General features: G+C 36.6%; 1 protein-coding gene across 5 annotated transcripts in view; it reads right to left on the reverse strand.

Moving 5' to 3' along the window:
- Positions 1–201: 201 nt before the first annotated feature.
- Positions 202–14,984, reverse strand: part of LOC105487639 (leucine rich repeat containing 49) — a 208,178-nt gene continuing 193,395 nt past the window's right edge. For all 5 annotated transcript variants that reach the window (XM_011751153.3, XM_024794735.2, XM_011751149.3 and 2 more), the window contains 2 exons: positions 12,163–12,316; positions 202–873 (listed from right to left, as the gene is read on the reverse strand). In XM_011751153.3, coding sequence (XP_011749455.2) covers positions 670–873; positions 12,163–12,316 — 358 coding nt within the window. In that variant the 3' untranslated portion in view covers positions 202–669. The remainder of the gene's footprint in view (positions 874–12,162; positions 12,317–14,984) is intronic.

Consider the following 14,984-nt stretch of genomic DNA (forward strand, 5'->3'; position numbering starts at 1 on the left):
GATCTCCTAAGACAAAACATTTTCTTCCTATCCCAGTTTTGACTCATTTTCATATTTTCTGTCCATAGTGATTCCCAGGACCTCCTGTGGTTCCCTGAGAATGCATCCCTAGAAGAATGGGGCATCCTCCATATAGGTGAACAGCAGGGACCGTACCTAACTAAAGAGGAACATACAATAAATATGACAATTCTGACTGAATTGAGGCAAACATACTTTATTTTTACTAATTTATTAGTAAGTTTATTCTTCACTCATAAAAAGAACATATTTTTGGTTTTGAAATCATGACATAAAATAAAAAGGGAAATAACTGAAAATTATCAGCTAAAAGTAGGTAGATGCAGCTCATGCTGAATCATCAGCAAATACTACGTGCTTTGGGCTGTAGCAGGGCACCAATCAAAGCAAGAACCAAGGATGCAGTGCCACGCCAGCTCTGAAAACTGCTTAGCTCCCAGAGGTTGTTTGGTCATCACATACAGGAAATTAATCCTTCCTTTCTCCTTTCCTTCTTAACTTTTAGCTATGAGAACAGTGGGCAATAATGCTTTAATACTAGTCTTTCTAGTTTATAGGATAGTGTTGTTGTTTTAACATGTATAACCTGCAAATTTTCAACTTTCAAAAAATAAAACTGCCAAAATCAACTGTACCTAAAGGCCATCTTTATTTTTGGTCTGTTATCTGCTGTAGGCAGAGCTTCATATAGGAATTTTTATTGCGAATTTCTATAACTGCATCCCTAACAAGCTCAATGAACATCTGTGGCCAAAGCTTCTGCAAAGCCTCATTTTTCATGTTGATTTCTGTGGCTTCCTTCACAAGGTCTTCTATATACGTTTTACAGAATTTCTTCTTTTCCTTTATTTCCTGTTTAAAAAAAAGAAAGTTTTGCATTAAATCATAACTAATCCAAAAGTCAAAGCAACAATTAGCTGAACCACAAAAAATGGAAATAATTTATTCTGACCCCCATCCCTCCCCCACCTACTCCTCAGAGCAGGAATTCTTTCCTAGTCACTGCTGACAGAGAGTTCTGCTTGAGTAAAGATAACAACAAGGGCCTCAGTCCTTCTCAGTCTACTCCTACCTCTGTTGGACAGCTCTGCTAGAAAATGTGTTTCTTTACTGGAATTGTTGAACCATAACTACTATTTCTCCTATCTCAGTTCAGGTCATTTAGCTCATACAAGTCAGCTGAATGCAGACTCACAGATTCCTGTGGTAAATGTATCAGGATACAGATAGTGATAATTTCAATTGGTATGATATTAGTTAATATCTATGTAATACTTTAAGTACCTATACTCTGAATTTACCCTCTATTACGGAAAAGCATAAAATGGTACACTACACTGACTTATGCAGCCTTGACCATTTGGAGAAAGTTGGGGGAAAGTGTACAAGGAGGAAGAGTAAACATATATAAACCTGGGATCTAGTACATTGCCTTCTAAAGAAACAGGTCTCCCACTCAACTTCTGGGTCTGGCAGTGTGCAAATGAAAAACCTGGTTCTAAACACAACAGAGGAATTTTGGGGCCAGAGGATATTTGAGCATTGTGCCCCAATTTCATCACAGAGGCTAAAACAAAGTGATTTTGTTTAATGCAAGAGTTTAACATTTATTTTGGCTATTGATACTTCTGGACAGCATCAAGGCATGATCATGGAAAGTATAATATATATGGAAGAATCAATGTAACACATCAGATAATCAGAATTATAAGGGAAGTAATGCACATCAATGAAGAAGGAAAGTAATAAATATCAACGAGACAATAGATTTAACTACTTGGAAAAAGGATCCATTTAAATCTCCAAGTCAAGTCAAAACACCAAAATAATTTCAAGATAAATTAAATGAGTTAAATTTAAAATATCATAGGCCAGGCATGGTAGCTCACATCTGTAATCCCAGCACTTTGGGAGGCCAAGGCAGGAGGATCGCTTAAGGCCAAGAACTCAAGACCAGCCTGGGCAACATAGTGACACTCCATCTTTACAGAAAAACAAGAATAAAAAATTTAGCCAGGTGTAATAGCACATGCCTACAGTTCCAGGTACTTGGGAGGCTGAGGTGGGAGAATCATTTGAGCCCAGGAGTTCAAGGCTATAGTTTCAGCTATGATCATGCCATTGCACTCCAGCTTGAGTAACAGAGTGAGACCCTGTTTCTAAAAAAAAAAGAAAAAAAATTTGGCCCGGGGCAGTGGCTCACACCTGTAATCCTAGCACTTTGGGAGGCCAAGGCGGGTGGATCACTTGAGGTCAGGAGTTCGAGACTAGCCTGGCCAGCATGGTGAAACTCCATCTCTACTAAAAACATAAAAATTAGCTAGGGTTGCGGCACACGCCTGTAGTCCCAGCTACACGGGAGGCTGAGGCAGGAGAACTGCTTGAACCTAGGAGACGGAGGTTGCAGTGAGCTGAGGTCATGCCACTGCACTCCACCTGGGTGACAGAGCAAGACTCTGTCTCAAAAAACAAAACAAAACAAACCAACAAAATTCTAAAAATCGCAGATATTGTCACTAAAATTATACCTACGAAGATTTCTAGGAAGTCCTAGCCAGAACGGTCAGGCAAGAGAAAGAAATTAAAAAGCATCTAAATAGGAAAAGAAGTCAAACTATCTCTCTTTGCTGACAATATAATTTCTATACCTAGAAAATCCTAAAGAATCTTCCAAAAGGCTCTTGAATTGAAACAATTTTAGTAAAGCTTCAGGATATAAAATCAATGTACAAAATTCAGTAGCGTTTCTATACACCAACAACATCCAGGCTGAGAGTGAAATCAAGAACACAATCCCACTTACAATAGCCACAAAGACAATGAAATACCTAGGAATACAGCTAACTAAGAAGGTGAAAGATCTCTACAAGGAGAACTACAAAACACTGCTGAAAGAAATCAGAGATGATACAAATAAATGGAAAAACATTCCCTGCTGATGGATTAGAAGAATCAATATCATAAAAATGGCCATATTGCCCAAAGCAATTTACAGTTCAATGCTATTCATATCAAATTCCCAATGTCATTCTTCACAGAATTAGAGAAAAATTCTAAAATTCATATGGAACCAAAAAAGAGCCCAAATAGCCAAAGCAATCCTAAGCAAAAAAAAAAAAAAAAAAAATCAAAGCCAGAGGCATTATGCTACCTGACTTCAAACTATACTATTAAGCCACAGTAACCAAAACAGCTTGGTACTGGTAAAAAACAGACACATAGACCAATGGAACAGAATAGAAAACTCAGAAATAAAGCTGCACACCAAAAACCATCCGATCTTCAACAAGGCTGACAAAAACGAGCAATGGGGAAAGGACTCCCTATTCCATAAATGGTGCTGAGATAACTGGCTAGCTATATGCAGATGACTGAAGCTGGACCTTTCCTATCTTTCACCATATACAAAAATTAAAAGGGATTAAAAATTTAAATGTAAGACTTCAAACTATAAAAATTCTGGAAAACTCTTCTCGATATTGGCCTTGGCAAAGAATTTTTGGCTAAGTCCCCAAAAGTAATTGCAACAAAAACAAAAATGGACAAATGGGACTTAATTAAACTAAAGAGCTTTTGCACAGCAAAAGAAACTATCAAGAGAGCAAACGGACAATCTACAGAATGGGAGAAGATATTTGCAAACTATGTATCTGACAAAGGCTTAATATCCAGAATCTATAGGGAATTTAAATCACCAAGCAAAAACCAAATAACCCCATTTAAAAAATGGGCAAAGGACATGAACAGATACTTCTCAAAGGAAGACATACAAGTGGCCAACAAGGATACGAAAAAGTGCTCAGCATCACTAATCATCAGAGAAATGCAAATCAAAACCACAGTGAGATACCACCTCACACCAGTCAGAATGGCTATTACTAAAAAGTGAAAAGACAACAGATGCTAGCAAGGCTGTGGAGAAAAAGGAACTCTCATGCACTGCTGGTGGGAATATAATTAAATTAGTCTAGCCACTGTGGAAAGCAGTCTGGCGATTCTTAAATAACTTAAAACAGAGCTACCATTTGGCCCAACAATCCCATTACTGGGTATATACTACAAAGAAAATAAATCATTCTACCAAAAAGACACATGCACTCGTATGTTCTCTGCTGCACTATTCACAATAGCAAAGACATGGAATCAACCCAGGTGCCCATCAATGGTAGACTGGATAAACAGAATATAGTATATATACACAATGGAATACTAACTACATAGCCATAACAAAGAGTGAAATCCTGTCCTTTGCAGCAATATAGATGGAACTGGAGGCCATAACCTTAAGCAAATTAATGCAGAAACAGAAAACTAAGTTGCATGTTCTCACTTATAAGTGGGAGCTAAGCACTGAGCACACATGGAAGACAGGAACAACATAAATATGGGAACAATATAGACGCTAGTAGGGGTGTGGGTTAAATAACTATGTATCTGGTACTCTGCTCATTACTAGGGTGACAGGATTCATACTCCAAAACCCAGTGTCACACAATACTCTCATGTAACAAATCTGCACTGTACCCCGTATCTAAAAGATAAAATATTTAAAAGTAAAATAAAATAAAAATAAGAAAGATTCATAATAAGAAAAAATGCTTACATCATAATGATATGTGAAAAAAATAAAAATGTTCTGATAGGGTTTGGGTTATAGGAATGTATGATTTGTCAAAACTCAGCAATTGTACACCTAAGATTTACATTTCACTATGTAAGTTTTACCTCTAAATGGTAAAATTTACAAAGAAAAATACTCTATAGAATACTGAATTCCAATTAATGAAATGCACGCTAAATTATTTAGGCAGAAGCACACTAATGTCTGCAATCACTGTGAAATGAATTTAAAAAATCCCAAGGTAGACTGATGGAGGGATAGATACATAGATATGTGATAAAGTAAGTACACTGTATAGTACGATGCTAATAGTTGAGTGTAGGTTTTGGATGTATGGATGTTTATTATAAAATTCTTTCAACTTTGCTGTATGTTTGAAGTTTTTATTAAAAAGTTAGAAAAGAATGCATAAAAACTATTGAAGGAAATATATTGAAGTCTCATTAAGATTGTTTCTGAGTTCTTGGCTCACGCCTGTAATCCCAGCACTTTGGGAGGCTGAGGCGGGTGGATCACGAGGTCTGGAGATTGAGACCATCCTGGTTAACACGGTGAAACCCCATCTCTACTAAAAAAAAACAGAAAAAATTAGCCAGGTGTGGTGGTAGGTGACTGTAGTCCTAGCTACTCAGGAGGCTGAGGCAGGAAATGGAGTGAACCCAAGAGGCAGAGCTTGCAGTGAGCCAAGATCGCGCCACTGCACTCCAGCCTGGGCGAGTGAGACTCCGTCTCAAAAAGAAAGAGAGAGAGAGAGAGAGAGAGAGAGAGAGAGAAGGAAGGAAGGAAGGAAAGGAAGGAAGGAAGGAGGGAAGGAAGAAAGAAAGATTGTTTCTGAGTTCTGAGAACATTAGTATGTTTTCCTCCTTTTTAATATGTTTCTTCTTTTTCCCAATGCTTATGATTTTTAAATTTAATTTAATTTAATGTAACTTAATTTATTTTTTGGAGACAGGGTCTCACTCTGATGCCCAGGCTAAAATGTAGTGGCATGATCTCTGCTCACTGCAACCTCTGCCTCCCAGGCTCAAGCGACCCTACCACCTCACCTTCTTGAGCAGTTGTGACCACAGGCGTGCACCACCACACCCAGCTAATTTTTGTATTTTTTTGTAGAGACGTGGCTTTGCCATGTTGCCTAGGCTGGTCTCAAACTCTTGAACTCAAGAAATCCATCCACCTCAGCCTCCTAAAGAGCTGGGATTATAGGCATGAGCCACCGCACCTGGCCCAAATGCTTATGATTTTTAAAACAAAATATGTTTTAAATTCCTGATTAATGTAAGTTAATAATAAGTCCAAATTGCACTAACTTTCCTTAACAGAGGCATATTTTAAGAATTTTCTTATGACATATAAGGCACCTCTAAGTAATCATCATTCATGGGTCAACATGCTGATTTGATATAGTCATGTACTAAAACAATAAGTCATAGATTGACCAATCACAGAAGTATGTACAGATTTTGATGTGTGATAAGCAACAAATGGTTCCAGCTGGCCTCTTCTCTGATGAACTTCTCTCACTCTGAAATACTACAATCTGAACCTTAGCCACCTATATATACTAAGTTAGCTTGTTGATGAGAACAGAATGTAGCTGCTCCCTTTTAGCACTCAGTAAATCTGGACTACAGAGGAACTCTTACAAAGAAGGACAAGTGTGAATCACTAGAGATCAGCAACATTTTAGTTTGCTCATTTTAGAGCAATATTTTACAAGCAATGCATTTACAAGTAGAAGGCATAGAGCACATTTAGTGAATGCTTCTTTTACAGATTTCTAAATTGCTTAAAATAGAATTTTGAATTTAAAAAGACAAAATTCTAGTTAAGATTGGAAGATTTTTTATAATAATTTAGGATAACAAAAATTAAAACAAGTAAATGATATATTTTGTTAAATCATTTACATATTATACAAATGAAAATAATTCTTCATAACTGGCACAGTATAATTTACAGTGCTTTAAAATTTTCTGCTATAGTTACTTCCATTGTTTCTCTAGGAACATGTTGATACAGAATGGTATCTTCTATAATAATCCTTAATTTAGTAACTGTGTTTGAAAGCATTTTTACTTCATCATTTCTCTTCTCCTCCAAGCCAATTATTCTGCATCTCCTTACAATATACCCTATAACTCATCAGGTGTCTGCCAGGACAACTCACTCAGCCTGTCCAGGATGATCCCATTGAAAGCATGTTAGAGACACCTCTCTTGCCCTGACCTGTCAAGGAGTTGTTGCTCCTTGGGTAATGCTTTTTCCATTCCCAAATGCTTTCATATACTCATCTCTTTTTGTCTCACAATATCCCTGTGGGATTCATAAAGCAAGTATTTTACAAGTTCAATCCTGATGAGATAAACTCTATACAATATTGTTTATATTATTTCATTAAACTACAATTTTGTTATTATGAAGATGGTTTGGGAAAAAGAAGGTCAACAGTGGGGTTTGTTATAGAGCAATTTTAACTACAATGGTACTTGTATTGGGATTTAATCCATATCTCCATTTTATAAATGGGAAACAAGGTCTATAGAGATTGAGAGATCTGCTCAGGATTAAGCACCTTCTATTAATACTTCCGTAGAGAAAACTCTCTAATCTAGCCCTTGAAGAACTTACAGTCTAGTTGGGAGATGGCCTGCACATATAAAAAGTTAACTAAAAACATAAAACAGTAGATACATGCTGAGTAAAATGTTCAGACAGCAAATTACGAACAGTGCTCAGAAAAGAGAGAGCCCTTTGCAATGGGATGGTCAAGAAAACTTGAGAAAGCACCATGATATATTGTGAACGTGTCCAAGGTCAGAATCAGGACTCCATTCCAGAGGTGGCTCAGTCAATAATTCAACATGACCCTCAGTAACTCATCTGAGCTTCCAGTTTTCCTCATCTAAGAATAGGATTACATTCTTTAAAGTCCCTTTTGGCACTATGATTCTATGTCCATCTTAAATCTTTTTTAGATGAGTCAGGAGAATAGATGGACAACTACCAAGCAACAGATTTATGACATGCATAATGAAAAGGTCTGCTTAACCTGATTTGGAAGAACTTACCTCAATTAATTTTCTCAACAACTCAGGATGTATGGAAGAGAAACTGAGCACTTTGTGCTGCAGTGATTTAAATATTTTTCAAGATGTAAGGAGCGTGGCATAAGTGAAGGAATGCTAGGCTGTGAGTCGAGAGAGTGATTAAGGGACTTGAGCAAGGTCTTTCAAGTACTCAGAAGTAGAATCAGGGGCTCAAATCCACATCTCCTGATTGTTAGATTAGTGTTTCTTTCCAAATATTTTGGGGCTTCAGATTCCTTCTTTCCTGTTTAAAATTTCTCAAAGCAGGAGTCAACATTCCCTGTCTTTACTTCCTCTCTTGCCCTGACCCGTTAAGGAGTTGTTGCTCCTTGGGTAATGCTTTTTCCATTCCCAAATGCTTTCATATACTCATCTCTTTTTGTCTCACAATATCCCTGTGGGATTCATAAAGCAAGTATTTTACAGGTTCAATCCTGATGAGATAAACTCTATACAATATGGTTTATATTATTTCATTAAACTAGAATTTTGTTGTTATCAAGATGGTTTGGGAAAAAGGTCAACAGTGGGGTTTGTTACAGAGCAATTTTAACTATAATGGTACTTGTATTAGGATTTAATCCATATCTCCATTTTATAAATGGGAAACAAGGCTTACATGACTGCACTGAAGCTATCTGTTTTTAAAAATCTGCATGCCTGTAGTTTCAGCTACTTGGAAGGATGAGGTAGGAGGATTTATTGTGCCCAGGAGTTCAGGGACAGACTGGGCAATGTAGAGAAAAAAACCACAATCACCTTGGATGACTGTCCAATTTACCAAAACATTTTCCTTTATGGTTTGTGCATCTATGGTGTTAAAAAATCATAGCCAACCCAATCAAGATCATAAAGATTTTCTCTTCTTATTAAAATAAAAACTTGAAACTTTTGCTTTTAATACTTGGGCTTTTATTTGGTCTGGAGTTAATTTTTTGTTGCATGGTGCAAAGAAGGGGTTCAATATGCTTTTCTGATTGAATATCCCATTTCGTCAGTATCATTTATCCCATTAGACTATTTCTTTACAACCACCCTGTTTTAATTGGTAGGTATTTATAATATGCCTTAATATCTAATAGTGCTAGCCTTCTTCTCATTGTTCTTCTTTTTCGGAGTTTTTGTAGCTAATTATGTTTATTTTTCCACATGTACTATAGTATCAACTTGTCAAAAAGCCTCAACAAAAAAGTTTTTGGCATTTTCATTGAGATTAAATGAAATTTTTAAGTTAACTTAAGGAAAATTGACATATTTTGCTTGAGATTCTTATCCAAAACATGGTATGTTTTTCCATTTGTATAAATCTTTTGTATGCTTCACTAATGTTTGAAAAGTTTTCTTTTTATAGATCCTGTATATTTATTATTAGGTTATTGTAAGATACATTATCTTTCTGTGTTGCTACTGTGAGTTCGGTTTTTCCTTATATCTTCTTTCTGCTTATTACTTGTAATATGGAAGCTGTTGACTTCTGCTACATTACTGAATTTTCTTATAGCTTTTTATGATTTCTAAATTAATATTCTTGGGATTTCCAGGTATTCAATAATATTATCTGCAAATATAAGTTTACTGCCTTCTTTTCAAGTAACCATTGATTTCCTTCTCTTGTTTCATTGTATTATCTGTATTTAGAAAAATATAATAGTGATATTAGGCATCCTTGCTTGATACTTACTTCAGTGATGCATTGGTATTCTAGTCCTGTCTAACAAATTACCTCAAACTTGGCAGCTTAAAAGAACGTGCATTTATCAGCTCAGTTTCCATGTTTCAGGAACCCAGGCACGGCTTAGCTGGGTATTCTGCTCAGGGCTTCATAAAGCTGAAATGAAGGTGTTGGCTAGGTTGTGTTTATTTCTGAAGCTCAGAGTCTTCTTCTAAGCCTAAGTGGTTGTTGGCAGAATTCAGTTCCTTGCAGCTGTGGGAATGAAATCCCTGTTTTCTTGTTGGCTGCTGGTCTGGGGCTGTTCTCAGGTCCTAAAAGCTTCTTGCAGTTCCCTGCCATGTGGGCCTCTCAAAACATGGGGGCTTATTTCTTCAAGGCCAACAGAAAAATCTTTCAGGGAAAGCCTGAATCCTTGTTTTTTTTTTTTTTTTTTTGAGAAGGAGTCTCACTCTGTTGCCCAGGCTGGAGCGCAGTGGTGCGATCTCGGCTGGCTGCAAGCTTCGCCTCCCAGATTCACGCCGTTCTCCTGCCTCAGCCTCCCAAGTAGCTGGGACTACAGGTACCTGCCACCACGTCTGGCTAATTTTTTTGTATTTTTAGTAGAGACGGGGTTCCACCGTGTTAGCCAGGATGGTCTCCATCTCCTGACCTCGTGATCCGCCCGCCTCGGCCTCCCAAAGTGCTGGGATTACAGGCGTGAGCCACCGTGCCCGGTCGCTTGAATCCTCTTTTAAAGGACTTGCCAGATTAAGTCAGACTCACTCAGGATGATCTCCCTCTTCATTAACTCAAAGTCAACTGATTAGCGATATTAATCATGTCTGCAAAACCCCTTTACCCTTGCCATATTCCACTGGTTAAAGGCAAGACACGGGTTTTACCTACACCCATAGGAGGGGACTATACAAGGTATGTATACCGGGGTGTGGGGATCACAGAGGCCACCTTAGTTAGAATTCTGCCTACTACTTATGCTAGTGTTTCCAGAGTTTCCCCATCAAGCATAACACTTACTATCCAATTTCCATTTATCCTATTGATTGAGTTACAAAATTAAGAATAGGTATTGAATTGTGTGAAATTTCTTTTCAATGTCTATAGAAATAATCATGATTTTTCACATTGGATCTATTAATTCACTAATACTGAATTTTTCCTGCCTTTCTAGGATAAACTACTCTTGGGTATAATGTTTGTTATTCATTTAATGTTCTGCTGTATTCTGGCTGACAATATTTTAAAGAGTTTTACACCAATATTTTAAAATGTATGGTTTGGCTTTTCTTTTCCTATGCAATGCTAGCATTTTTGGAATCAATGTTATGCTGTCTGTATTGAAAACATGGACGAGTTTTCCTTCTTTTTCAATACTCTCAAACAATTTTAAAATCATTAGAATTCTCTGTTTCTTAAAGAGTTGGTAGATTTTACTGTGAAACTGTTCTTGGTTTAAATGCAGCTCTTTGATGTTTTACTAAATTTCTTTAATGTAAATTGGCATGTTTAGATTTACTAAATATAGTTGGCCCTCCATATCCATGGGTTCTGCATCTGTGGATTCAAACAACTGCAGATTGAAAATTTTTTTTTAAATCACATCTGTACAGACTTTTCTTGTCATTATTCCCTAAACAATACGGTATAACAACTATTTACATGGCATTTGCATTGTAGTATTATAAGTAATCTAGAAATGATTTAAAGTATATGGGAGGATGTGCCTTGGCTACATGCAAATACTATGTACTATGTCATTTTTTATCAGGGACTTGAGCATCTGTGCATTTTGGTATCTGCAGGAGGTCCTGAAACCAATCCCCCATAGATACCAAACACAACTATATACATATTAATTTTTTCACTCATAGAACCAGCTGTATTCAGGAAGAGAAGGAGACATAATCCTGCCACCTTGGCTTTCATTTTCTTCTTTTGGCAACACTGGGAAACCCCTATTGGCCAAAGGATTACGTTCAATCTCTTTCGCATTGTTCTCTTACTATCTTTCTGGTCTCATCTTTTAACACTGTCTATCTCAATCTCTGAACTTCCACAACGATGACCTGCTTATAGTTCCTGGCCCTCTCCTTACATGTTTTATACTTCTATGCCTTATTTGCACTGTGCTATTTGCCAGAACTGCCTCTTTCCTCTTTGCAATACAGCTATATTTTATCTTTTAAGACTCATAAACAAAACACTCTGAACCTCTGACCACATAAAACATAACGGTTTAGTTCCCATTTTCCTGGCTAAGTGCTATATTAGGAATAGAACAGGTTGAAATTGTATGATTAAGTAATTATAAGAAAATGGTGTAGAATGAAAGATATGAATTAAAACATTAATGGCCCCAGTAAGGAGAACAAAAACGGAGGTCCTGCTGTGTTCTCTGATGGTCTGGCATGACGTGGCTAAGTACCTACAGCAAGCCTATAACCTACTTCTTACACAGATTGGGACCCTTGGTTCTGCTTTGGTCTAGATTTTTGCTACAGATTTACAGTACAGATTTCTTTTGAACATTTTTTTCTTCTGCTGAAATAACAATATTGAAACCTTTGGTTCTTCTTCATTTCAGGGCTCTATTTCTCCCTAATTGCCTGGGTACCTTCTGTCCTCGGCTTTGTAACGTAAGGTTGACAAATATTCCAAAACAAAAAAGTTATCTTAACTAAGGGTAAAATGTACAACCCCCAAATTCCAAGCATGTGGGATATATCCTGGCATTAAATCGCAAAGATTAACAGTAGTTTTACCTCTAGCTTTTCATTGTAAAAGTCTCTCGTAGTATAATTTAATGTAGCACGATTTGTGTTTTCTCCTACAAGTCTTTTGCTGTCATTATTTTCTTCGTTGATAATACCAGGTTTTTTTCCTTTGGATTCTAGCAGATACCGAAATTGCTTTTTCCTGTAGAAAGACAGTAAAGAGATTTAGAGAGTTACTTATCAGACTTACTAAAACATGTCTATTTTTTGTTGACTTTAGAGGGGAACATATACTTTTTTGAACATATATTTTAATGAGTTTGAGTTTATGATTTATTTGAGTTCAGTTTGGTACCCCAATCTTTCTACTAATTAATCTATTCAATCCCAATTGTTTTATCCATAACTACCAGTCATCAATGAAAATATGTCTCAAGCATTTCTAAAATGGAAAACACTCTCCTTTAATAAAAATCAATACAAAAATTAATCACAGAGCACAACACAACCCAAAAAGATATAGTAGGTCAAACTTTCAAAGTCTTTATGTCCCATAAAACATGCTAATTACCACTTATAAATCACACAAATGGTTAATAATTCCATTATGCAGTTTGGTAATATTACTCATAGCTAGAAAATGGAATGGGATCTTGGCTCAAGTTTAGGCAAAACCAAAATAACCCAAAAACCAAAAACCTCCAATTGTGAGCATATCATGGGAAGATTCTAGTAGGAGGTTAAATATTGAAACAAGAAGCCTCATTTGATTATGAAGAGGAACATATACAGTGATCACAGTATAACTTACAGAGCCATCAGCCATGATTCATCCTCATGAAGGTGGATTTTTGGCTTCCACCACTTAGGGTGTCTCAAAATGATACTACTACTTTACTGTGAACTGTATACTGAAGATTGAGGGCTGAAGAGGAATATAACTTTTTAAAAAATTTATTTTTCTCTGATCTAAAAGTATAACACAATCATTTTAGAGATTTTAGGAAGTACAAATTTGAAAAGTATAAAGAAATGGATAAAAACCACCCATAAGTTTTCATAAATTAATGATGTTCACATTTGAACAGGTAACCTACAGAATGGGAGACCATTTTTGCAACCTATCCATCTGACAAAGGGCTTATCTAGAATCTAGAAAGAACTTAAACAAATTCACAAGAAAAAAAAAAACAACCCCATCAAAAAGTGGGCAAAGGATACAACAAACACTTCTCAAAAGAAGACATTTATGCAGCCAAAAGACATATGAAAAAATGCTCATCATCACTGGTCATTAGAGAAATGCAAATCAAAACCATGAGATACCATCTCACGCCAGTTAGAGTGGCGATCATTAACAAGTCAGGAAACAACAGATGCTGGAGAGGATGTGGAAGAATAGAAGTTCTTTTACACTGTTGGTAGGAGTGTAAATTAGTTCAACCATTGTGGAAGACAGTGTGGCAATTCCTCAAGGATCTAGAACTAGAAATACCATTTGACCCAGCAATCATTACTGGGTATATACCCAAAGTATTAGAAGTCATTCTACTATAAAGGCACATGCATACATATGTTTATTGCAGCAGTATTCACAATGGCAAAGACTTGGAACCAAAATGCCCATCAATCTTAGGCTGGATAAAGAAAATGTGGCACACATACATCATGGAATACTATGCAGCCATAAAAAAGAATGAGTTCATGTCCTTTGCAGGGACATGGATGAAGCTGGAAACCATCATTCCCAGCAAACTAACACAGGAACAGAAAACCAAACATCACATGTTCTCACTCATAAGTGGGAGTTGAACAATGAGAACACATGGACATAGGGAGGGGAACATCACACACCGGCCCCTGTCAGGGGGTGGAGGGCTAGGGGAGGGATACCATTAGGAGAAATACCTAATGTAGGTGATGTGTTGATGGGTGGAGCAAACCACCATGGCACATGTATACCTATGTAACAAAACTGTACATTCTGTACACGTACCCCAGAACTTAAAGTAGAAAAAAAAAAGATCTTTAAAAAAGTAATAATAATGTTCACATTTGACATATTTCCTTGCAAACTTTTTCTATACATTTTTGTGAAAAATTAAGATTGTACTAAACATACAACTTTGTATACTGTTTTCACTTAATGCTATATAAGTATTTTCTATATCATTAAAAATTACAATTTTAATACCTGAATAAAAATCAACTGTGATATATATCACAATTTACTTAATTGGTTCCTCTTATAGGATAGTTACATAGTATAATTTTCTCACCTTTGTAAAGAAAAATGTGAATAACATATAAATCTTTATTTCTATTTATTTTATTTTAAGTTCCAGGATACCTGTGCAGGATGTGCAGCTTTGTTACACAGGGAAACATGTATCATGGTGGTTTGCTGCACCTATCAACCCATCACTAGGTATTAAGTCCCACATGCATTAGCTATTTATCCTGATGCTCTCCCTCCTCCTGCCCCCTGGTAGGCCCCAATGTGTGGTGTTCCCCTCCCTGTGACCATATGTTCTCATTGTTCAGCTCCTACTTAAAAATGAGAACATGTGGTGTTTGGTTGTCTCTTCCTGTGTTAGTTTGCTGAGGCTAAAGGCTTCCATCTCCATCCATGTCCTTGCAAGGGACATGACCTCATTTCTTTTTATGATTGCATAGTATTCCATGGTATATATGTACCATAATTTCTTTATCCAGTGTATCGCTGATGGGCATTTGGGTTGATTCCATGTCTTTGTTATTGTGAATAGTCTTGCAACAAACATACATGTACATGTTATAATAGAATGGTTTATATTCCTTTGGGTATATATCCACTAATGGAATTTCTGGGTCAAATTGTATTTCTGGTT

Source organism: Macaca nemestrina, chromosome 7 (assembly GCF_043159975.1).
Source record: "Macaca nemestrina isolate mMacNem1 chromosome 7, mMacNem.hap1, whole genome shotgun sequence".
Taxonomy (NCBI): Eukaryota; Metazoa; Chordata; class Mammalia; order Primates; family Cercopithecidae; genus Macaca; species Macaca nemestrina.